The sequence below is a fragment of the Podarcis vaucheri genome, assembly GCF_965113315.1.
Source record: "Podarcis vaucheri genome assembly, chromosome: 3".
Lineage (NCBI taxonomy): Eukaryota > Metazoa > Chordata > Lepidosauria > Squamata > Lacertidae > Podarcis > Podarcis vaucheri.
Window position 1 is genome coordinate 117961935 of NC_138761.1, and position 23598 is coordinate 117985532.

Consider the following 23598-nt stretch of genomic DNA (forward strand, 5'->3'; position numbering starts at 1 on the left):
GAGCTAGCAGAAGTCTACAGTGTAGGCAGTGTTTCAATACAGAAGTCAGGAGAGTAACTCTGAAGCTTCTGGCTGTGGGTAAATCTTGGGCTGGAACATTGTTTAGCAGGGTTTGTTGTGGAGGGTTGCTGCTGTTGTTGCTGGGGTTATTTGTATCTTTGATTGTTACGATTTACGTGGAAATTGTTCAGTTTGGTTGTGTACTTTTTGATGTTTTGTTTATTGATTATGACTACTTTTCTTATGTTTGTAGCCACATACCGTATTTTCCGCCATATAAGACGCACCCGGCCATAAGACGCACCTGGTTTTAGAGGAGAACAAGAAATAAAAAGTTCTCTCCCTCTCTGCGCAGCACCCCTTCAGCGAAGCAGCAGGAGAAACGGAGCCCCTTCCATTTCTCCTCCCACTGTGCTCAGGAGGCTTCGGGCGGCTATCCCTGAAGCCAGGAGAGCAAGAGGGATCGGTGCGCACCGATCCCTCTTGCTCTCCTGGCTTCAGCGAAAGCTGCGCAGCCTGCATTCGCTCCATAAGACGCACGCACATTTCCCCTAATTTTTAGGAGGGGGAAAGTGTGTCTTATAGAGCGAAAAATACGGTAATTTTTATACGTTGCAAGCCGACTTCAGCAGGGTTTTAACTCTGGAAAGGCGGCATGTAAATAAAATGACTGATTGACCTTGGGACTGATTTGCACATGGGAAGTAACAAGGGTCCTTTCCCTCCCTGAAAAGCTTTCGCTTTAAGTTACAGATAGGTAGCCGTGTTGGTCTGCCATAGTCAAAATAAAAAAATCCTTCCAGTAGCACCTTAAAGACCAACTAAGTTAGTTCTTGGTATGAGCTTTCGTGTGCATGCACACTTCTGAAGAAGTGTGTATCTGAAGAAGTGTGCATGCACACGAAAGCTCATACCAAGAACTAACTTAGTTGGTCTTTAAGGTGCTACTGGAAGGAATTTTTTATTTTGGCTTTCGCTTTAAGTGATTCCTTGACCATTTCAGATGGCTTGGCCCATCTAGTCCAGCATCCTTTTCTCACAGTGGCCAGCCAGATGCCTGCATGAGGCTCAGTTGTGCAGTGATCCTTGGCAGAATAATGCACACTTATCAAAAACCTCAGTTTAGTTAGATGAAATGGGAAAGATGCATAACAGAGCTCCAACAGTGCACTTATTAGCATCTTCAAATTAAAATGACTGCTAAGATGAATTCACTGAACACCTGCAGCTACACAAAGGGAAATAATTTCCCCTCAAGAAATGCCAGATGTGAAAACTGAACTTGCCAGCACTGGTATACAACTGAGCTTTCTCTCTCCACTATGGGATCTTTATACTTGCTTGAAAGAATAATGTGGTATGGAGTTTGATGTAAAGAGTCCAAGGCTTATTCCTTTAAAAGGGTTAGAGTAAATGCTGAGAGCTCTCCAACATTCAGGGCTGTGTGTTGCTCTGAATATCTCTGCCAATGCTGTGCAAAGAATCTGGCACAGAATTTGGCTGCCCTGAGCTTTGCCTTGCCTTTCATTTCTAATATTTCTAGTCTGTGTGGCTGTGAAAAAAGTGTGAAAGTGTTGTGCTGGCGCTCTGAGCACCAGCACAATTATCCTGTGTTGCCAGGGATAATATATAGAAGCATGATGGGCAGCAAATATATAAAATCATCATCGTCATCTGCAGTTATTTGGCTGACATTGAGGAAAATGGGTGTTCAAACCCACTCTCACACACTATTTTTCTCCTACACAACCATTTAGGGCCCCTCTTGTGCACACCCAGGACACTGTCATTTTTTGAAAGATGAACAGACAGAATGATAATAGGCTGGTCCTGAAAATCTTCAACCATCTGTATCAAAGTAATCGCACTGGCCACAGAAGAGATTGCTTTGGAGTATGTGATTTATTCACTATTGTTTAAAAATCAATACTCCTAAACCTACATTCCAATCCTAGGGAAGACAGTATAGTTGCTTAAAGGAGCCGTGTTCATGGCAACTTAGGTAACAGTCCTAATCACATCTACTCAGAAGTAAATCCTGTTGAATTCAGTGAGACTTACTCCCAGTGAGGTGAGGATTGCAGCCTTAATGAGACAGACTGTTCATTTGATGGCTGCACTGTATTCTGTGCATATCACTTCCACCTTTTGACCCACATCTAACGAGAAAAGTTGTGTTCCATAGTAGAACAAGCAGATGAAAGTGCTGAATCAGAACAGGCAATGTTCCCATCTGTCAGCCACACCCCCACAGCCAGCTATAACCATTGGATCTGGGGAAACAAATGATGTGGTTTGCACACAAGTCTTATCAAGCTGATCAGTAGTCTCAGGGTTATTTGAGGCTCTTCCAAAATCCTCCTGGTGATCTGTTTACTGTAGTCTCTTGGAGCCTCCTACCCTAGCATTATGCTACAAGCCATTAGTCATACTGATACAGGACCCACATGTAATTAAGAAGGCCTGTAGGCACTATCAAAAGACTGGATTTGTGCCAGGTCTTCTTCTTTTTTGAAGTGTCAAGATGACACAGATGTCCAGTTATAAAAACTAGTAAACAGATTAAAGGAGACCTGTTGGGCATCTGTCTGACGAAGGAGACAAGAGGAATGATAGTCTCTGCTTGGGGAAATCTCTGCATGGGCTTGGATTCCAGCTACTGCAGACAGAGCTCCATTAAAAAGGCAGTGCTTTCCTGTCTCCCACTTCCATCCACCCCTTGTAAAAAGCTGTTCCTGAGGTTTGTGGGGCTCACTAGAACAGCTTGGAGTGCAATGCCAGGGAGTGGAATAAGCTGCTGCAGAAAGGGAGGATTGCGGGTCCTCCCTTGAGCAAGCAAAAATGCCTTCGGCTTGCACTAGGGCACATTTGGGTCTAAGCCATAATCATTTCTGCATCTTAAGACTGTGATAGTTTTCCATACCAGTAAAATATTAACAGAAATGAGCAGCCACTTCTAAAAAGCTGCCTGTAGCTGAAGCCTGTCAGACTCAGTCTGTTATGATGGAAACTACAACAGGCATTAAAACTACTCTGCGGTGTCCATTTAAGCATATGCTAAGAAAATTTCTCCCAATATTAAATAGTTTAAAGTGATGCCACTTTTGTATCATCTCAGTTCATGTCATACTCCTGGCTTTTCCATGAGGCCAGTTCACAAAGTCAGTTTTGCAGCTGTTTAATTTCTGGTGGTCAAGTGCAAAGAAATCAAATGATGTAGGAACCAACTTTCAGCAGAACAGCACAGGGACTGAAGTGTGTAATAGGAGCATAGGAAGTTGGCTTAATCCATGGCAGACCCTGGGTCCTTCCAGCTCTGTACTGCCTACACTGACTAGCAGAATCTCTCCAGGACTTCAGACATGATTCCCTCCCAGTCCTACCTGAAGATGCCAGGGATTGAAGCCAGGGCCTTCTGCAAGCGAAACAGATGCACTACCACTGAACTATGGGTCTTCCCCATATAAAGGGTTTGTTAAACCTGAAACAACTGCCCCTTTGAATTTGGTTACCATATTCTTGCTTTGCTTAGGTCTTTATAATCACCTGTCTTCACTGCAAGTTTTTTCTTGTGCGTTTTTGTATTCTGTGGTTGCAATTTGTCCAGTTCCTCCATCTCTTGTTTGGTGGACACAAGAAAAAAAATCAATAGAGCTAAGGTAAACAGTATCCTTGCTTTGCTTTTTACGTCAGCTCTGCACAAGCTTTGGTGTTAACTGTTGGGAGGGTGTCCACTGGGCAGAGATGGTGGGACAGGACAAATTATTACAACCACAGAATAAGACAAAAACAGCTATTAAGACAGAAGAATTTATGGTATAAAGCAAAGCAGGACTATTGAGACTTACTACTGCTCACTCGCTCTCACCTAAAGAAGAAAACAGTGCAATTTTTGCTATACCTCCCCAATCACACAGACACATCTAGTGTGTGCAAACCAAAACTGAGCACCAGATGAAACAAAGGACAGATTTGTATAGCTGATATGGGCACCATCAAAATAAAAGGGAAATGTTAATCAGCAACTGCAGACTTTGCCTTTGTTGTTTTTCCTCTACTACATTTCATGCAAAGGTCACATAATAAGTTGTTTGGGCAGCAAGCACTCCCTGGATTTGTTATGCAATAGTCTCTCAGCAAAAAGAAGAAAAACAACCCGTTTGCCTTGTAAGGTTTCAGTGATCCAATCCAAATGACTGCAGAGACAGCTGGATTGTATTCTAAATTATCCCTTGCAAACTATAAATCAAAGTGTTTGGGCCAGAACAGCTAACAATGCTCATCTTCCCTGCAGTTCTAAAGGGCTGTGTTCATGGCGCAACTCCTGGACACAGCTCTGGATACTGTTGATTCTGTAACTAGGAGTAACTTTCATCAATTTAGGCTGGGGCAACAGCTGCAGTTTCTCTTGGCCACATCTAGATGGGACTTCCTGGAGGTAGTATATATAGTCATCATGACCAGTAACCATTGATAGCTGTGTTCTCCACGAATTTAATCTCCTTTAAAGTCATCCAAGTAAAGTCATGAGCTAAGTAAGGGCACGACCAGTGTTCAGTAAGTCATCGTGACCCTTGTGCAACCACTCTCACAACATTTCCAACTCTCAGGGGAGAAGTTATGAGATGATAATGCTGTTGGTACATTTTCCCAACAACAAAATATTTTGCTTTGTGTTTTGGGGGAAACAGTATTTCCCCCGATAAAGACCTGATGATGATGAGAGTTCTGGATTTCTTGAATCAGCTTCCTAATTTCTGAGCATATTTATTTTTAAAAATGAAAAACCCTTCAAAGGCCTGCATTTTCCCCAGCAACAAAATATTGTGCTGGCAGACTGTGGTATCTATCCTATGGTCTGGATCACTGAAAAGCATGAGTTGCAATTGTCCTCCTGTTCCTATCCATCCACTTCAAAACATGATCATAACTAAAATAAATAAAGAAATAAATCTGTGCCATTTGCCTGCCGGTCTCATTTTATGAGCTGCTGTAATAGTCCATGACACAGACCTGACAAACCACAACACCGCAGGAAGTTGGTATACTATGCAGCTATTTTGCAAGGCTACTTGTTACCCTAGCAATACTACACTGTAAACAAAGATCTCAGGAATTTAGAGTGAAACAATCAGAGCTAAACAAGTAGGACTTTCCAGTATGTGACCATACTAGAAAGCTGCAGACCTTTTTGAATACTTGAATACTTCCAGAATTTTTTAATTATTCACCCATATTGATTTTGCTTTGGATTCTTGGTTACGCATAATATTTAAAACTTATTTGTTTTCACTGCTTAACAACCAGAGCTACAGAAATCCATACAAATGTGGGATGAATGGCCCAACATCTGAAACGCTTGCCACTATTAATCTGATTGTCATTTTCTAACTCCATTTTTCTTCTTTTCAAGAAAGAATATGTCAATAGAGGAAGGCTTTATAAACCACTGCTACCCTTTTTGGCCAAAAACTAAACAAGCCCAATTAGAAAATCCTACACTAGATATTAGGGACGCGGGTGGCGCTGTGGGTTAAACCACAGAGCCTAGGACTTGCCGATCAGAAGGTCGGCGGTTCGAATCCCTGCGACGGGGTGAGTTCCCATTGCTCAGTCCCTGCTCCTGCCAACCTAGCAGTTCGAAAGCACGTTGAAGTGCAAGTAGAGAAATAGGTACTGCTCTGGTGGGAAGGTAAACGGCGTTTCCGTGCGCTGCTCTGGTTTGCCAGAAGCGGCTTAGTCATACTGGCCACATGACCCGGAAGCTGTACGCCGGCTCCCTCGGCCAATAAAGTGAGATGAGTGCCGCAACCCCAGAGTTGGTCACGATTGGACCTAATGGTCAGGGGTCCCTTTACCTTTACACTAGATATTAAAAGCCTTTCCCCCAACCTCTTGCACAGAAACCCGTAACTTAATTTATTAGTCAATAACTATACAAAGGCCAAAGCATGTGACTGTTCTGTTCATGGAAGACAATTTTTTATGTTCATGAATGCCTTGGTGCAAGAGGTAGTTCAATGGGAGCAAAGCTTGACTGGGTTGGAAAATGCATGTATAAATTTATTTAAAAATGGATCCCTTCTGGCATCATTATGTGGGATTCAATTCTGTTTTGTCAAAAGCAGCTTGTTGAAGCACTTTGCAATACAGAGAAAGGCAGCATATTATTCTTGTTTTTCAAAGACTGATAATTGGGTGATGCCAACATCCATCATTTCAGATTTAAAATCCCTTTTAAAGTGAGATGCATTTTAATTAATTTTCCACAGCACTCGTTATTATATCCTGTGTCTCATTTTATGTTTAATTAACATCACTGCTAGGCTGACCTGTCAAACCAGCAGATCAGATTCCAGGGCCTCATATAAGCTTCTAAAACAGATTGGTTGGGAGGAGAAGATCAACTGACAAACAAGCAGGGCCAGGAAAGAAATTCATTTGGTTCGCATTTTAATGCAAACCTAATTCATACTTTCTGAAGCAGTGTACAAACTGAAACACAGCTAGCTATCCTTCAAAATCACACTTCTTCGACTTTTCCTTTTTTAAAAAATCACAAACTGATGTGAACTGAACTTAAGAATGGGAAACTGAAGAACTGAGAGAAACCAAAATTGCCAGATTTGTCAATTCCTAGTAGTGCTCTGGCTCCGTATTTTGTCAAAGTGGAAGCAGAAAATCAGAGTTTTTCATTCATTCAATAGCACATTGAAATGAACATTTGCATGCAATTTGTAAACGGCATATAGCATACCAATGCCAACAGTATGAGTGTATTGTGATGCTTTGGGTGTGATGCATAAGTACGTAGTTTAATCATTTTGGTTTACGGTAAGAATGTTGATACTGGTTTGGATCTCTAGTCCATCAAATGCATTGCCTCTTAAAACAGGTATCACTAGATGCTTATGAGGAAAGGTTGGGGAAACCTCAAAGCATTTATAATTTGATCAGGAAGTTAGGACAGATATCCATGATAGTTATAGCAGGAAGATCCAGCTCTTTGGTTCCTACGTCATTCAAGACTTGGTTCTGTTTCGGAATCTTCACTTAGTAGTGCAAAGACTCCCTAGTCCTGTAGTTTGACAAAACACAAATTATATACAGAAACTATTTATTTTTTAAAAGACAGATTTTTACTCATTGATTAAGGGATTGTCCAATGATATCTCAAGGGACCCTTAGTTCTATACAAGACACCATAGGTATGAATAAACTTACATATTATAACCAAATGAGAGAAAATAGAAGGTATGAAAATATATTTATTGAAAAATGGGTGATTTTTATTGCCTTTTGGAGTGAAAAATATATTAGGCCATTTTCATGATTTTTCGTTAGTTGAAAGCAATAGCTTTTTAGTTTATTTTTTGTTTGAATGGTTCTTTTTGCTGGCAGATGATATAAACTTCCTTCTATACTTAGGATATATTTTGCTTATGCATATTTTCTTAATTATTAAATCTTGTTATTCAATTAAAAATATTTTAAAAGATTGCTTATTTTGATGCATCCTCAATAGATTTTCTCCATCTGCCTTCTTTCTCAATTTGAAACTACTTTTTTATTTTAATACAAGTAGGTATAATCAGCAATGAACTGAGACAATTCTTGACAGACTTCTGCATTGCAGGGGATTGGACTAGATGACCCTTGGGATCCCTTCCAACTGCATAATTCTAAGATTTTAGGGCCATGGGTTTAATTGCAGGACAGGAAGGCTCTCTATTGGCTCTAGATCAATAGCACAGAACATGGTCTTGGCAAGTATATTGCTGGGGAAGGGGGCAAATACAGTGGTACCTCGGGTCAAGTACTTACAGTGGTACCTTGGGTTACATACGCTTCAGGTTACATACACTTCAGGTTACAGACTCCGCTAACCCAGAAATAGTGCTTCAGGTTAAGAACTTTGCTTCAGGATGAGAACAGAAATTGTGCTCCGGCAGCGCGGCAGCAGCAGGAGGCCCCACTAGCTAAAGTGGTGCTTCAGGTTAAGAACAGTTTCAGGTTAAGTACGGACCTCCGGAACGAATTAAGTACTTAACCCGAGGTACCACTGTAATTCGTTCCGGAGGTCTGTTCTTAACCTGAAACTGTTCTTAACCCAAGGTAATATTTCTGGGTTAGCAGAGTCTGTAACCTGAAGCTTATGTAACCTGAAGCGTATGTAACCCGAGGTACCACTGTATATGTATTATAGTGTGCATTGGCGAGGTGCCATGTCACGCTTTGGACATGATCTATTGAACACTTCCCTTAAAGGGTTGGCTGCCACCAATTTACTGGATGACAATAACCATAGATATAGGGTATTGGCCAATATGGAATATATCAAGCACTGTGCAATCAGAGGTATGGGGGAGAATAACATCTACCAGAGATGGGAGAAGAGTTTATTGAGCCATAGCTCAGTGATAGAGCATCTGTCTTGCAAAGAGGAAAGTCCCAGGTTCAATCCCCAACATCTCCAGATTGGGAGACCCCTGCCTGAAATCCTGGAGAGTTGCAGCCAGGAGATGTGGACGATACAAGCTAGGTGAACCCAGAGGCGTAGCGTGGGGGAGGGGCTCCGGGCACAATTTTGTGAGGGGGCGCCCCCACAGCTCTGCCCCTGGGTCATACGTGATCCAGGGGAGGAGAGTGTGAGAGTGGGCAGCAACGATGCCACCCACCTTCCTCGGGCATGGAGCGCCTTGCGCCCAGCCACAGCAGCTCCGCCGCCGGATCAGGCTTGATCCTGCGGCAGAGAGCAGGAGGAGAGTGGGTGGCAGCTTCTCCACCCCTCTCATCCCCTGTGACGCCCAGGAGGACGCCTTCTGCCCCCCCTTTGGGGGTGCACTCCGTTTCGTGACCAAATGATCTGACAAGTGCTGGCCTGTCCATGAGGATGACCAAGACAGTTGCCTCAGGGGGCAGAATCTAAGGGGCACCTCTTTCCACTGGAGAAGCATGCTGCCTAGGGCAGCAAAATGGGACACCCCTGGATCCGACTCAGTACGTATAAGGCAGTTTCCTGCATTCCCACAAGCATTCATTTGAATTTGTTTGTGGGGATGTCAGACAACGTCGCCACTTCAAAGCAAGTGCCACCCCACTCTACTTTCTGGTGTCATTGCTTTGCTTCATTTCTTGATGGGGGGGCAGCTGCCCCCCTCTTTGCTATGCCCATTTTGGGAGAGACTCCTGGCTGAAATCCTGAAGAGGCAATATACAAATTCAATTAACAGTAACATTCAATGTTTAATGTTTTATTATATTTTAAATAGGTTTGGAAGCCGCACAGAGTGGCTGGGCCCACCCAGTCAGATGGGCAAGGTATAAATAATAAAATTATTGTTATGATTATGGAATAGGACATCCCTGTTTTCATTGTAGAAATGTTGTTTGTTTGTGTAATAATAATAATATCTGTAAGCCCCTTTCAGTCACAACCTTCTGACAGGGACTGAAAGGGGCTTACAGATAATTATATATTTATATATATATATTACATATTACATACACACACTCCTGAGCTTCCCATACATGAGCAGGTGTGTGTGTGTGTACTATATACATATATCTGTAAGCCTGGATATTATTATTATTATTATTATTATTATTATTATTATTATTATTATTATATTGATATTATTATCATCATCATTATCATCAGTGCTTTTTCTGGTGGGACGCACAGCCCTAACCATTTTGTGATTCTTTGTACTTTTGTCCATTTACTGTATTTATTTTTCCCCATTTGAACTATAAAACGGTGATATCCTTGAGTCAAAACGAGAGTACCCCTAAACATTGTTTTAGGGGAAAAAGAGCACTGGTTGTTATTATTATTACATACCCTCCCAATATATTTCTGTATATATTAGTAGCCATCATATTCCTCGCTCTTCTCACGGGGGGAGGGGGCGGGAAATAGGCGGGTTAGTCGGCGCGGAACCCGACCGCGTCTGAGGCGCCCATGAACGTGCGACGAATCTCACCCGAAAGCGGCAACCCGGCTTGGCCTTTCCTTCCCTTCCTCCGCCGGTCACTCCGCCTCCGCCCGCCCGGCCTGCCCGCCTCTCTCCCCTCAGCTTTGCCAAGGCCGCGCTTTCTAGGAAAAACCGCCGCTTGCCCCCTCGCGGGCGGCTGAGGCGGCTTCTCTCTCCCCCTCCCCCAACCCCTTCTCTCGCCCGCCCTGATTGGCCGCGGGGCCGTCACGTGCTCCCGGGCGCCGGCTCCGCTCCCCTCCCCCCTCCGCCCGTGGCGGCTGCGCCGGTGGCGGCTCCGGCCGGGGCGGCTGTAACCGGTTTGAGGCAGGGAGGGGAAGAGGCTCGCCAGTCGTCAGCGCCGCCGGCTTTATCCTCGCCGAACCCGGAGCTGGGCTGGGAGAGGAAGTCGGGTCTCGCCGTCGCCCGTGGGCAGGTCAGTCACAAAAGATGGGGTCGCGCGTGGCTGTGGGGAGGCGCCTACGCTTTTATTTGCGCGTTTTCTGTGAGGAAACCTGTCTTCCTCCTCCTCCCACGGCTGCCCCCCCCTTTCCTGCTCCGTGTTGGTTTAATCCACTCCCCCCCCACAAAAACACCGAGCTAACGGTAGGATTCGAACTCTGCACTCGGGCGTCAAGGTGTGCGTGGGGGGTGGGACATGGGCCGCTGGGACTGTGTGTGAAAGCGCAGCCTTTAACAACAACCCCGTTTGGGAGGACTGGTGCTGCGTGGGAAAAGCGATCCTGTGCCTGGCGGGTTTTTCTATGATCCTCTGCGGAGATCCCCGCGTCGCAGTGGGGTTGGATACCAGATGGCCCCACGGAGGCACCTTTCCTGTTGTGAACCGCCCTGGGATCTTTGGATGAAAGGGGGGGGGGTGCAAATTTAATAAATAGTAGTAATAGTAATATCTTCCATCTAACTGCAATTCTAATAGTAGTAGTAGTAATAGTAGTAATAGTAATCAACATCATCACATCTTCCAAGAGTGATTCTGTGATCTCCTTCTTTGACAGCTGGAACTGCCCCTGCTAATAGGGACAATAGGCAGCTTCCTCCCGCTGAGCCTGAAACAACCATCTTAACTCAGGGCTTATCCATAATTCCCAGCCTTGCCATGGAGAGGATGGAAACTGAGCATGGAACTTTCTGTATGCGCTGCTGTTGCTGAGATATTTGCCCCCACCACAAGCTAGCAAAATGGTTATTTTTGTAATGTTACATTTTCCTCTTGATTCCTCAAGGAGCTCAGGCTGCTGACTCCCTCACCTTTTATCTTTACAAGGGCCTTGGGAGTTGAGTCAGGTTGAGAGATGGTGGCTGGGTCCAAGGTGACTTGTGCAGTGAGCATTGTGGTGGATTTGAACCCGTTTCCTCCTTGCCAGCCACTGTTCATCTTCATTGGGCCCAAGGAACTTCCATAATTCCAGTTATGCAAGATGGGACCTGGCTTAAGTTGTTTACTGAATGTGCCCATCTTCCCTTTTCTCTTTGTAGGATGATCAAGATGCAAAGGAAGACAGCAGTACCTCTGCAGTTTTAACAGCTTTGTAGATGAGAGAACTTCAGCAGGTGCAGCTTCCTGTGCAGAGAGAGGAAATGTGCACCTGTTGAAAGCATCTCTACTACATGACAATCGGAGGTGCAAAGTTCTTTCCTTCTTACTATCTGGCAATTCTTACTTTAAAAAAAGAGGATAAACAGGAAAATGATGCCATTGGTGTGACTAACCAAAGAGAGTCAGTGTTGTGTAGTACAGTGGTGCCTCGCAAGACGAAAATAATCCGTTCCGCAAGTCTCTTCATATAGCAGTTTTTCCGTCTTGCGAAGCAACCCTATTAGCGGATTAGCGGCTATTAAAGGCTTAGCGGCGGAGCGAAAAAAATCGGAACACTCGCAAGACGTTTTCGTCTTGCGAAGCAAGCCCATAGGGAAATTCGTCTTGCGAAGCAGCTCAAAAATGGAAACCCCTTTCGTCTAGCGGGTTTTCCGTCTTGCGAGGCATTCGTCTTGCGGGGCACCACTGTACACTAGACTTCAGCAGAAGCAGGAGAGTGCAGTTCTACTTGTTAAAAGTTCAACAAGAGAAGCATATTCTGTATTGGGCAGGGAAAAGTGAATCCCTCTTACAGTTTTGCTTTATTATAAAGGTATTTCTGTTCCGCCATATCAGAAAATATCAGGGGCAGTTCTATAACAAAAGAACATAGACAGAGAATAAGGTGGCCCTTCAAGATCTTACTTCTCTCTGTGTTTTGCGGAGGTGGGAGAGGAATCTAACCTGTGTTTGAGCTGTACTTCTTCAGACTGCAAGTGGGAATTCACATGACTGAATACTTTTCCATGTCTAAATAATTTACTGCATATATATTTATATTACAGGCTTCAGGTTACAGACTCCGCTAACCCAGAAATAGTACCTCGGGTTAAGAACTTTGCTTCAGGATGAGAACAGAAATCATGCTCCGGCGGCGCGGCAGCAGCAGGAGGCCCCATTAGCTAAAGCGGTGCTTCAGGTTAAGAACAGTTTCAGGATGAAACAGGAATGAATTAAGTACTTAACCCGAGGTGCCACTGTATTTATATTTATTCTGGCATGTGAGGAAGAAGGCTAGGTTAGCAACCTTCTTCCTGACATTACAACTTTGTGTGCAAAGAATTGTTTAGGTATGTGAGTTCACGTGAGTTCCCACCAGCAATGTGAAATTGTACAGCCTAGGCACAGATTGGCCACTGCAGTGAAACCGCTAGTCTCTCCCTCTTCTTCCTTCTCAGTGGTTTTGGCGGTGTTACGCAATAGTCCCTTTTTATCCCACCTCTCTAGAGTTATATGGGACAGGTAGTTTTGTAATGCTCCTGGTTAATCCAGACAGTGGTCTGTCTTGCAGAGGGAGGAAAGAAAAGAGGTCTAGGTACTGGTTTGGCTTCTGTGTGCTTGTCTGCCTCTTTGGTGCAGAGTCTGTGGGAAAGATGCCAGATCCTCCTAAGAAGCTGTCATGGAACTGGGGAGAAGCCAGCCAGAGAGAAGGGCGTTAGTGAAAGGTTTTTAATTACTGTCTTTGCTATTGGTCATAGTCACACAGACTGGGGTGGCAGGAGGCAAAGAAATGTGTTAAAGGTCTTTCTACGTTATGTAATGTATGTTACGATAGAAAAGCTGGTGCCAGCTGATATGGAGCAGCTGTCTAGGGAGGAATGTGACTGTATTAAATAACATTAAGCTAGCTGCAGCATGGATGACACACTCTTTTGAGCCTTATATATCCTTAAAAAACAAACAAGCTCTTCAGAGGTGAAGGTTTTGAAGAATAGCGGTCCTTTAAGTGGGATGCTATAGATGCCTTCTGTGTACAGTAGGGAAAACTATACTACTTTTATAGGTATGTAAGCCACTTTTTTAAAGATTGATGATAATGTGCACATACATTTGAGTTTGATAATATTGTAAACTTGGCGTTAAACAGTAGACAGTCCTTGGGATTTGCTGGTTTACCTGTGATTCTGTTTACCTTTTTGTTTATCTCAGTCTTAATTGTTTTAAACAAAATTAATCACATTGGCTCAGGATTGTGGAATTTGAACATAAGCTTCAGTATATAGACCATGTATTTCTTGTATAAAAAGTACCAGATAGACTTGAGTAACATAGCACAGGGTGACTTAAAGCTTCCAATATGTGTCTGTTGACCTCATCTTGTAATTCTCTGACAAATTTGTTATCAACCAGTTTATCTCTTCTCCAAAGCAAATGAAATACTAGCAGTGCAATAATAAACAAGCATGCTAGGCCGTAATTGTGTTGAAGTACATTGTGATGCAAGTTATTTATGTTCATTTATGGTAGCGATTAAAGAATTGTACTCTTCCACCTGTACTATTATGTAGCATAGGCAAAGGGGCTCTCTGGACCCCTCTCCTGTGATGTGAGGAGAAATTTTTCCAGGACCCCCCCCCCCTTCTTAAACATCTCAACCATTCTGCTCTGTATGTATGTTGGCATGGCAAATAGAGAGGTGCTGAGGTTCCTAAAGGAAAGTCTTTGTACCTACCTAAAGCATCAATGGGGAAAGAGAAGCGTCAGTATGGAGCCTATATTGCACATTTCAAAATATGGTTTCTATTAAAAATAGTTTCTGACCAGGGTGTTAAAGCAGTAAGGTGGTTTAATCCTAAATACACTTAGGGCTTTCTAACCTGAGGACTAATATCTGAAGCAGATTTGGGTTATTTGGGGTGATGGTGGTGGAGATGAAGGTGAAGTCTCATTGGTGAGTAGAGGTCTGTTCTGCTCATATGCCACTGGATTTCACCCTTAGTTAATACTTTTCTGGCTTAAGATCTCATGCTAAGTATGTATTCCTCAAAGCATATCACTTTGCTGTTGTAGAATACAATTCAGCACCTCAATTTTATAGGGCTATAGCTGAAAGAAACAGAAATGCTTCATTTCAGTTTATCAGTAGCATTCTGCATTGATACCATGCAATTCTCCCTCCTGAACTTGAGTAGGCTGGGATGCTGCAATGCAGTATCAGAACCATAAATACTCTGGTTGATTTATTTCTCTGTGTGAAGAAGTTGTCAACACTTTGGGCTATCAGCTGAGAAATAACTTGGATGCTGCTGTTACAAACCCTGCAGTGTACACAGATCCTTTGACCGACGTCATGGAAATTATGCAGTTCCACCGATGGATATTAGTTCTACTTTAAGGAAAATGGGTAGTAAGTGCAGTCCTACTCCGAGTAGATCCATTGAAATCAATGGTCATGGATAACTTGGGTTCATTAATTTCATTGGGTGTATTCTTACTAGGTCTACAACCTAATGTTAAGACACAGCTGCATTAAAAAAAACACATGCAAGAAACATCATTTTAATTGATTTCATCCCCCCCCTCCTTATTGCACATAGCAAAACAAAGCCAGTTCTGCATTTTGGTATGTTTCTGCCCAAAACGGAACTGCTGAGCACAGTAGCTTGTAATTGTATGGGCATTTTAGAACCATTGGGTATGGGTGTGTGCCCTGCCATTCTTTCACTTTTTGTTTTTAAGCTTCACGTTTTGTTTTTAAGAAAATGGCAGCCAATCAGACGTTTTCTCGAGATCAAGTTATAAAACATTTTAATAAGAATGGAAAGCGATGTTTTGAAGTCTCCCCAGGCCCAGCTGCTTCTTCCTCTCTCTTCATCAGAAAAAGCAGCAGTGGCTTCTCCTTCCTTAATAACTCTCCCTAAAGACTCCTGCCACTGTTCCCTGCTACACAAAGTTTGTGTGGATAGTTGTAGTGCAGTTGTTTGATGTCCACAGAGAGCACATGATCTGAAAGAATATCACTTCTTCAGAACGATGCCAAAGACAGTGTGACTGCAGAATGAATCTCCATGCATCTCCACAGATCATGCAAAGAAAGCCAGGAAAGCTCCCTGCAGGGTTTCATAGTCCTGATATTTACAGCAAAGTACCAAAACAAACAAACAAAAAATTTGCTGACCCTGATAAATAGGAACCCGCAGAAAAATTGTAAACATATGTAAATGTGTAGTTTGACCGCTTTGGTGCCTGGACTACAAACTCAACCTAGCTTATCTCACACAGCTGTTGTGGTGATAAAAGTAGGAAGGGGAAGGCAATCAACACGGTCTGGAGCTCCTGAGAGGGAAATCGAGATACAAATATACAAAACATATATGCACTCAAAACATATTGCCTGCCTTGATTTTAAAGAATATTTGCATTAAAATACCTTCCTGCGTCCAGCTTCTCCTACTTTATCTGTTGCTCTTTGGTGGGGATGGTCCACATTCCTTCCGCTGATGGCTTAGCAACAGTGATTAAGTGTCCTTAGCAATGTTGCTGCCTGTTGAGTTGCCGAAGCCTTCGTGTTTTGCTCTCTAACTTCCTTCAGAAATGTCCAACTGAGTGACTTTTTTTTGGGGGGGGGAGAAAATTAAGAATCTGGGGCAACTGTTGGTCTTGCCCCCCCCCCATCTGACCTCTTCTACGCATCTGTCAGCAGGCCCTGCTCAGTACTGCCTCATGGCAGAGTTTCTGTTGATTGTAAGCAACCTTACAAATATTTGTATTCTTTAAAGTCGGGATATAAATCAGGTGGGGAAACTGAGGCCTGGGGACCAAATGTGGCCCTTTAAGCCTCTCTGCCTGGCTCTCATAATTTTCCTTAGGCCATACCCCTCACTGGCCTTTCTTCACACCTTGAATGTTTTTGCCTGGCTTGAATGTGTCCCTGAACTCTGATAATTCCTCTTGGTTGTCCGCATGGAAGATAGAGAAGGATGTGTGAGTGTGTGTGGAAACTAACCTACTGTGCAAAGGTAAAATTTGCATTCTTTGCTCACATTTGCCTCTGGCCCCACCCTCTCCTGACATGCGGCCCTTGGAAGATTCTCCAGAAGGGAATTCAGTATAACTGGATTTTTTAAATAAAGGTATAATATTGAGATGTATACAGAAATGACCTGCTCCTAAACTAGAGCTTTTTTTGCCCCCTTTTTCAATAGGGTACAGCAGCCGTTGAACATCATTCACAAGCATGTCACCTTGCCGCATTACCTTTGAAGTAAGAGGAATACCACCACCAGGTACAAAACACTTGTAACAAGCTTTGGCTTTCTGACATGCAAGCGTATGCATGCATGCTCATGTCCCTTGTAAACTTTGGCACCAGTGTTTTTTCCAACCCACTTGTATTCTCTTCCTCTTTAGATAGAGAGAGAGAGAGATAAAAATTGAGTACCCTACATACTTGGTCCCCTTCACACAGCTTCCTAGGTCTCTGTCTGCCCTTTTTCGACCTCTCTTTATATCTCCACCCTCCACTGCCGAGCTCTGCCAACAAAGCTGCATTGATCTCGTAACAACTACTGTCCAAGTCACCTACTTGATCCTTTTCCCTTGCCAGGTGACCTGTTCAGAAATATTACATAATGGCCCAAGCTCACCAGGCAGCAGACAAGTTATTGGTGTCTCAGATAACAGTCAGTCAACTGTTTTTAGCTTAGTACACATAACCTGTATAAATGCTTACAGGACTTATTTAGTGTAAGAATGTGTCACACAAATGTTCCTACAAGGCTGACCAGCAGCTTGTACACAGCTTTGGGATATCATTTCACCTCTCTCCACCCCACCCCTGCCCTTCCCCCATGGATCCATATAGTGTTATGTGTGTATCGAGTAGTGCTGGGAATGGTATTTCACTGCAGTGAATAAATGCTTAGGTTGCCACTTTCCAGGCTCACAGCACATACAAATTATCTGTTTCCTTTTCTTCAATCCTCGCTTTGTTACTGCAGAACAGCCTGGTTTAGTGAACTAATTGTAACTAATTAGCAGCCCCCCTCCCAAATAAGCGTTGAAAGGTTATCTGCTAACAGATTGATACATGGGCAGGGTCTGTTCCCAGAGGGCTTTAGCACCCTGTTGCTGGGCTTTCTGAGTGAGAGAAAGACTGAGAGTTGAATGCAAAAAAGTAATTGTGTGAGTGGAACAACTTCCATTTGTACAGTGGAGCCATCCCTCACTCTTCTGCCGCCCATGTCCCCTCAAATCTCTTCCAGGGGATTAGGAGAACCCTGGAACAGATGGGGGGGGGCATGGCAGGAGGAGAGTGAGCAGAAGTTCCACCCATGTAGTAACTTCATGAGATGCAAGTCTTAGAGATTCGCCCCCCCTCCTTAGGTCTGCCTTGCCTTATGTGTGCTTGGACAGGCACATAAATTCCTCTTGCTGCTTGTTTAGTTCTATGATTTTCAGATAGCGTTTTGAATATTCTTAAAAGAAAAGCAGTTCAGAAGTTGAATAATTTTGAGTCTGCGTCTGTTCTTAGTGTGGGCCTGATACGTTACATAATATTGGCAAAAGTGTGTTGTGAAAACTCTTAAATGTTCAGAAGCTTTATTGTATGCTTTCTAGCATATATTTCTTTTTTCTAGGAGAAGTTTTGGCAATATGTGGCAGTTGCAATTCTCTGGGAAGTTGGGATCCCCAATCCGCGGTAATCCTACAGCCGGAGGAGGAGGCTGGTGATGTGTAAGTTTCTTTCAGTAGCACATTTTGAAATTCTCAACCATGCATGCAGGCTGGCTTGACACCAATTATACAGTTCAAGTGCTACTTCTTGTTCTTTACCTCAACTTCTGAGCACCTCATTCTAGAAGACAAATGACACTCGAGGTGGATTATCCCTTCTGGCTTGGTACGTCTTTCAATCCTGCTTAAGCACTTGAATTGCTCACATTTGTTTCAAGCATGCCTGTAAAAACGTACTTTCACCCACATAACACATTCAACTACAGTGTCCATCGCCCCAGTAGCATGGCCACTGGTCAAAGATAATGAGGGGTGTAGTCCAACAATATATGGAGTGTCCATTGGCTACTCCTGCATACCTTCATCAAATGTTACCTTTTCCCCAGCCCCTTCCAGTGTGATTCAGAAAGCTGCACAGTGAGTTCTTTGCGTGCAGTAGGCATCTTGTTCCTTTTCTTTACCCCAGCAGTTTCCTCTTGCCTCATGAGAAGAGACAAATCTGATGTACCGTATTTTTCGCCCTATAGGACGCACTTTTCCCCCTCCAAAAATGAAGGGGAAATCTGGGTGCGTCCTATGGGGCGAATGCAGGCTTTTGCTGAAGCTTGGAGAGCGAGAGGGGTCGGTGCGCACCGACCCCTCTCGCTCTCCAGGCTTCAGGAAGACATCCGCAGCCTAGGCAGCCCTGCGGGAGGTCCTGCAGGGCTCCCCACGCTGCGGATAGCAGCCTGCCGCCCAGCGCGAGGGGCGCCCTGAAGCAGAGCGCCCCCCGCGCCAGGCAGACATCCGCAGCGTGGGGAGCCTTGCAGGAGTTCCCCGCAAGGCTCCCCATGCTGCGGATAGCAGCCTGCCGCCCAGCGCGAGGGGCGCCCTGATGCAGAGCGCACCTCGCGCGGGGCAGACATCGGCCAGCCCCACAAGCTCGAGGGACAGCAGGGAGGCGCAGCGCCGCCATCCCGCTGTTCCTCGACCTGGTTCTGTTTCCCCGACCTGCTTTTGTGGGGGTAATAAAGGGAATTTTTTCCCCCTTTATTTCCCCCCCAAAAAAACTAGGTGCGTCCTATGGGACGAAAAATACAGTAGCTTTAAGGCCTCTAAGTTCAGTTTTTTAATACTATCATAGCAGTGGTTGCACTTAGGCGGGGGGAAATCCCTGGTGTCTGCTTTTCTCAAATATAACTGAGAACTCAGCCCTTATTGGATCACTGTGCTATGAATGAGCGCCACTCATTTTCCACGTGCAGCTAATTGCATGGATGCTTTTAAAATACAGTGGTACCTCGGGTTAAATACTTAATTCGTTCTGGAGGTCTGTTCTTAACCTGAAGCACCACTTTAGCTAATGGGGCCTCCTGCTGCCGCTGCGCCGCCGGAGCGCGATTTCTGTTCTCTCATCCTGAAGCAAAGTTCTTAACCCAAGGTACTATTTCTGGGTTAGCAGAGTCTGTAACCTGAAGCGTATGTAAGCTGAAGCATTTGTAACCTGAGGTACCACTGTACATAGTGTCACTGCAGAAATGGCCCTTTGAAACAACATGGAAGAAAAAGTCAGATACCTTGTATTCCGAGGGGTGTGCGCGCACACAGGGATTTTTAAAGCAAGTGTCATTGTTGTACAGCCATCCTATATCTTTTCTAAAATGTTTTCAAAAACACTTTTCTGCAGTCTGCTATGGAGAACTACAGTTCAACTTCCTAGGGGAGATGAAATTGAATATCGATACTTTCAGGGGACCTTTTTAGAACCCCAGGTACGTATGCCTAAATAAGCACCAATATAACTTGTTGACTAACTCTTAGGGATAAGTTCCCAGTGGTATGGTGTTTGGAAATAGCCCACAGCATAGTTGGCTGTTGGATTCATTTTGAATTCAATTCTCCTGTTTTTAACTTCAGTAAAAGCTTCCTACCCAGAAAGCAGTTGTGTATGAGACCTTGAATTCTGTGTGGAGAGTGTGCCTGCATGTAACCTTCTGCACAGTATTTGCAAACCACAAATCACTGCTTCCCAGCTTGCGTGCTGATCAAAATACTTATGTAAACTGATGCATGCCGTGATCTGCAAATCTTATGCTTTTCCTACCCAAGTGCTTTCTATGTAAGAAAGATGTAGAACGTGAAGCATATCAAGCTTAACTGGTGCATTCCCAAAAAATTATTGTTGCTTGTAACTTGTATTTAAAGAGTTTTAAACATGGCACAAGCATTTAACATACTAGCAACGTAAGTCCAGCAGTAGAAAGTAGCTAGATTTTGCCTAAGTAGTTTTGCAGCACACACTAGAAATCGGCGAAGGCTTGTGGACTCATAAGCCAGAACCCTTGCCGAAGTTAGAATTTATGCCTTTCTGCCCACACCCTTTTAAATATTGCCAAATGTCTAAAGTATGGAAGAGAATTCAGCTACAATGTAGTGGGGTTTTTTTTAAAAGAAAAACAATCTGAAGTAAATCAAGTTCCCTTGTAATACATGCAAACTTCACAGAACGTTTTTGGTGAGTTTGTTTCCTTTTAAGTAGGTGCTCTGTATTGTGCACTCTGTAAGTTCCGTGTGACGCAGAGTCTTCTGTGGTAAGTATGAATTTTATGGAATAGCAGAGTAGAGACATATGGATAGAGCCCATATTGATGGACACTGTGAGCCCCGATATTGGCAAAAGTGTGCATTTTTATTGCAGTGTGGTTATTCTAGCATAAAGAATGTATTGTTCCCATGTGAGGATATAATACAGTGAAGCTGAAAGCAGGAGCGATACTAAGAACACAAAGTAGAATGTGGCGACTGACTGTAACATAAGTAAACGTAACATTAAATGCTCCTGTGTATTGAATTAATAATCTGTGCTTTCATTAAATGGCTTTTCCTGTTGCATTTTTTCCATTTCCAGTCATTTCACTTATCCCTGATTGGTGTTAATGACTAGTATGTTTTGTAGTCATTATTATTATTTGTCCAATTTATATACCGCCCTTTATCCAAAGATCCCTGGGCAGTGTTCAACATTAAAAATACATTGCAAAACATTCACATTTTTTTATAAGTTGAGAAACTGCCTACAATTAGACTAAGGCTCATATAAGAGCCAAATGAAGGGGTTTTTATACACAGAAATGTGTCAAGTGTCATGAACCAGGAAATAAAACAGACTTTCTAGTTGCAGTCTTAATGCTTATAGGGCAAGTTAACAGGTTCACTGTTTTTTACATAAACTTTTAAACACAAGGGTGATAAATCTCTGATTTTACCATGATGTTGTGACTAACACCTTAGAAGGTGAATCACAAATTTGTTGTTGATAGAAGTGCATTTAGAATACTAAATATATGTTAACGATTTCTTAGACCATGACAGAAATACCTGTCAAGATAATAATAATAATAATATAATAATAATAATTTTTTATTTATACCCCGCCCTCCCCAGCCAAGGCCGGGCTCAGAGCGGCTTACAAGCAATAATAAAAACAAGATGAATGATTACAACTTAAAAACAAAAATAAAATACAACATTAAAATAATGGAACATTAAAATATTAAAATGTAGCCTCATTGCAGGAGAAGGAAAAGAAAAAAGAAAATGGGGGGGAGGGAATCAAATTGGCTCCAAGCCAAAGGCCAGGCGGAACAACTCTGTCTTACAGGCCCTGCGGAAAGAAATCAGATCCTGCAGGGCCCTGGTCTCATGAGACAGAGCGTTCCACCAAGTTGGGGCCAGTGCTGAAAAGGCCCTGACTCTGGTTGAAGCCAATCTAACTTCCTTAGTGCCTGGGACCACTAGGTGTTGTTATTTATGGACCTTGAGGCTCTCCGTGGGGCATACCAGGCGATTGAATATGTAAACCTAAACCTAGGCCTGGTTCATAATTTGAGTAGTCCAAGTGGCATTTTTCTGCTAACATGTGTAATGTATGACTCCATCTTACTTTCAAATATATGAGATAATTGACATGATGCTTCTTTAAATATTATTACCAAGGAGACTGACTTCTTGTCTGTTACTGCTGTTAAACTCCTCATTAAGTGGTCTTGGACTAATTTGAATTGGGGCAGATGACAGCTATGTAGTCAGTTGTTATTATTGGGAACAGTTACAGTTCCCTAACTTCCCAGTTGTAAAAATAGTTCACATTGCTTAGATGCTTGCGAAGCTTGGTTGGGCAGAAAGCTATGAAGATGATTTCTTGAATCTAGAGCATTATTCGTTAGCTTTGTTCCCCAACTTCCTTAGTCCCTCACTATTGGCTAAACTGACGGGATTATGGGAGGTTTACTCCAACAACATTGGGGGACACAAGAGTGATCTATAGTAGCTTAAGAGACAGCAGTTCACTCTCATCAGGCCCTCTCCTTTGCTTTAGAAATAAAATTACACTAAGAGACCATGGGCAGAGTACAAATAGCTGGCACCTTCTTGGCTCTCTAGGAAGCCATTTTCCTTTTTATATGACGCTTTCCTTCGAAACATTAAGCAAATATTTTTCTATACCCCATCCCATACTTCTATTGTATTCTCTTACAAGATCCTTATGCTTTCTTAGAAAATTACCTGACCCTGGTAACTCAAAAGTTAACTTTCTGTTGTTAATCATCTGTTTCTAGAAGTGTCTTACAAAAACCCCACCCACCCACTCTGCTAGCAGCCATAGATACTGGCTAGAAAAGATAAGTCTATCCAGTATGAAACTGCTTGCACAACTTTTTTCAAATAAATTTCATTTGGGGTGCATATGCCATCCATTCTGATTTAGCTACTGAATAGCACAATGTCCACAAAAGATAATACTGCCTTATAAGTTAAAAACATATTGCATTTTCAGATGATTTATTTTATTTAGTGTGTGTTGTATGACCATAGATCCAGTTGTACAAACATTTAATTTAATAAGCTACATGGGCTTAATGGCTCAAAGACACAAACTAATCTCCCTGTGGAACGCCCTCCCATCAGATGTCAAGGAGATAAATAACTATACAACTTTTAGAAGACATCTGAAGCCAGCCCTGTATTGGGAAGTTTTTTAAGTCTGATGTTTTATTTATATGCATTGGAAACCACCCGGAGTGGGTGGGGTATAATAAAATAATAATACTAATAATTGTTATATTTTGAACTTGTAAAACCTCAGCAGATGTTGTATGGATGACTCTGTTGTTCCCAGTGTCTGAAGTGAGAACAAATGGTCTTGGGTCTTTGTGAATTATACTGTGCTTTTGATTTTAAAATATATGATTCTTAAATAGATTTTTAATCTAAAAATAGGAGGGTCAGCTCTACAGCTGAATAATGGCAATAACTGTAGGCGGAAGCACAATTCTTTGCTTTGTACTTGGAAGGAAGGGCAGAATCCAGTGTTGTGTGAATGGACTTCCACTTGTGTAATGGGATTTCATCTTCCTCTCCTCCCCCTGCAGTCCCCCTCACACCCTCAGGATCGGCTCTGGAGGGCTGGGGAATCCTCTAAAGCAGATATTGGGAGTATTTGGGACTGCAGGAGGATGGAGAGTCATTAAAAAGCGTATGTCTGCTTCCATGCGAACAGCATTAGATACAACCCTTTGTCTCACTATTTTT

At 43.1% G+C, this 23598-nt stretch overlaps 2 protein-coding genes across 8 annotated transcripts in view; one reads left to right on the forward strand and one right to left on the reverse strand.

The window, feature by feature from the left end:
* The window catches only part of CHGB (chromogranin B), an 86227-nt gene extending 76117 nt beyond the window's left edge, over positions 1-10110 (reverse strand). Inside the window, exon 1 of the mRNA XM_082216380.1 lies at positions 9987-10110. The gene's annotated coding sequence lies outside the window, so the exon portion shown is untranslated. The remainder of the gene's footprint in view (positions 1-9986) is intronic.
* The window catches only part of GPCPD1 (glycerophosphocholine phosphodiesterase 1), a 53497-nt gene that overhangs the window by 5947 nt on the left and 23952 nt on the right, over positions 1-23598 (forward strand). For 2 of the 7 annotated variants that reach the window (XM_082216374.1, XM_082216372.1), the window contains exons 2-4: positions 16497-16577; positions 17931-18027; positions 19694-19778. In XM_082216374.1, the coding sequence (XP_082072500.1) occupies positions 16529-16577; positions 17931-18027; positions 19694-19778 (231 nt within the window). In that variant the 5' untranslated portion in view covers positions 16497-16528. Of the gene's footprint in view, positions 1-10233; positions 10411-13197; positions 13355-16471; positions 16578-17930; positions 18028-19693; positions 19779-23598 lie in introns of those variants that run through there. The other 5 variants (XM_082216376.1, XM_082216370.1, XM_082216375.1 and 2 more) reach the window with 5 other exon arrangements.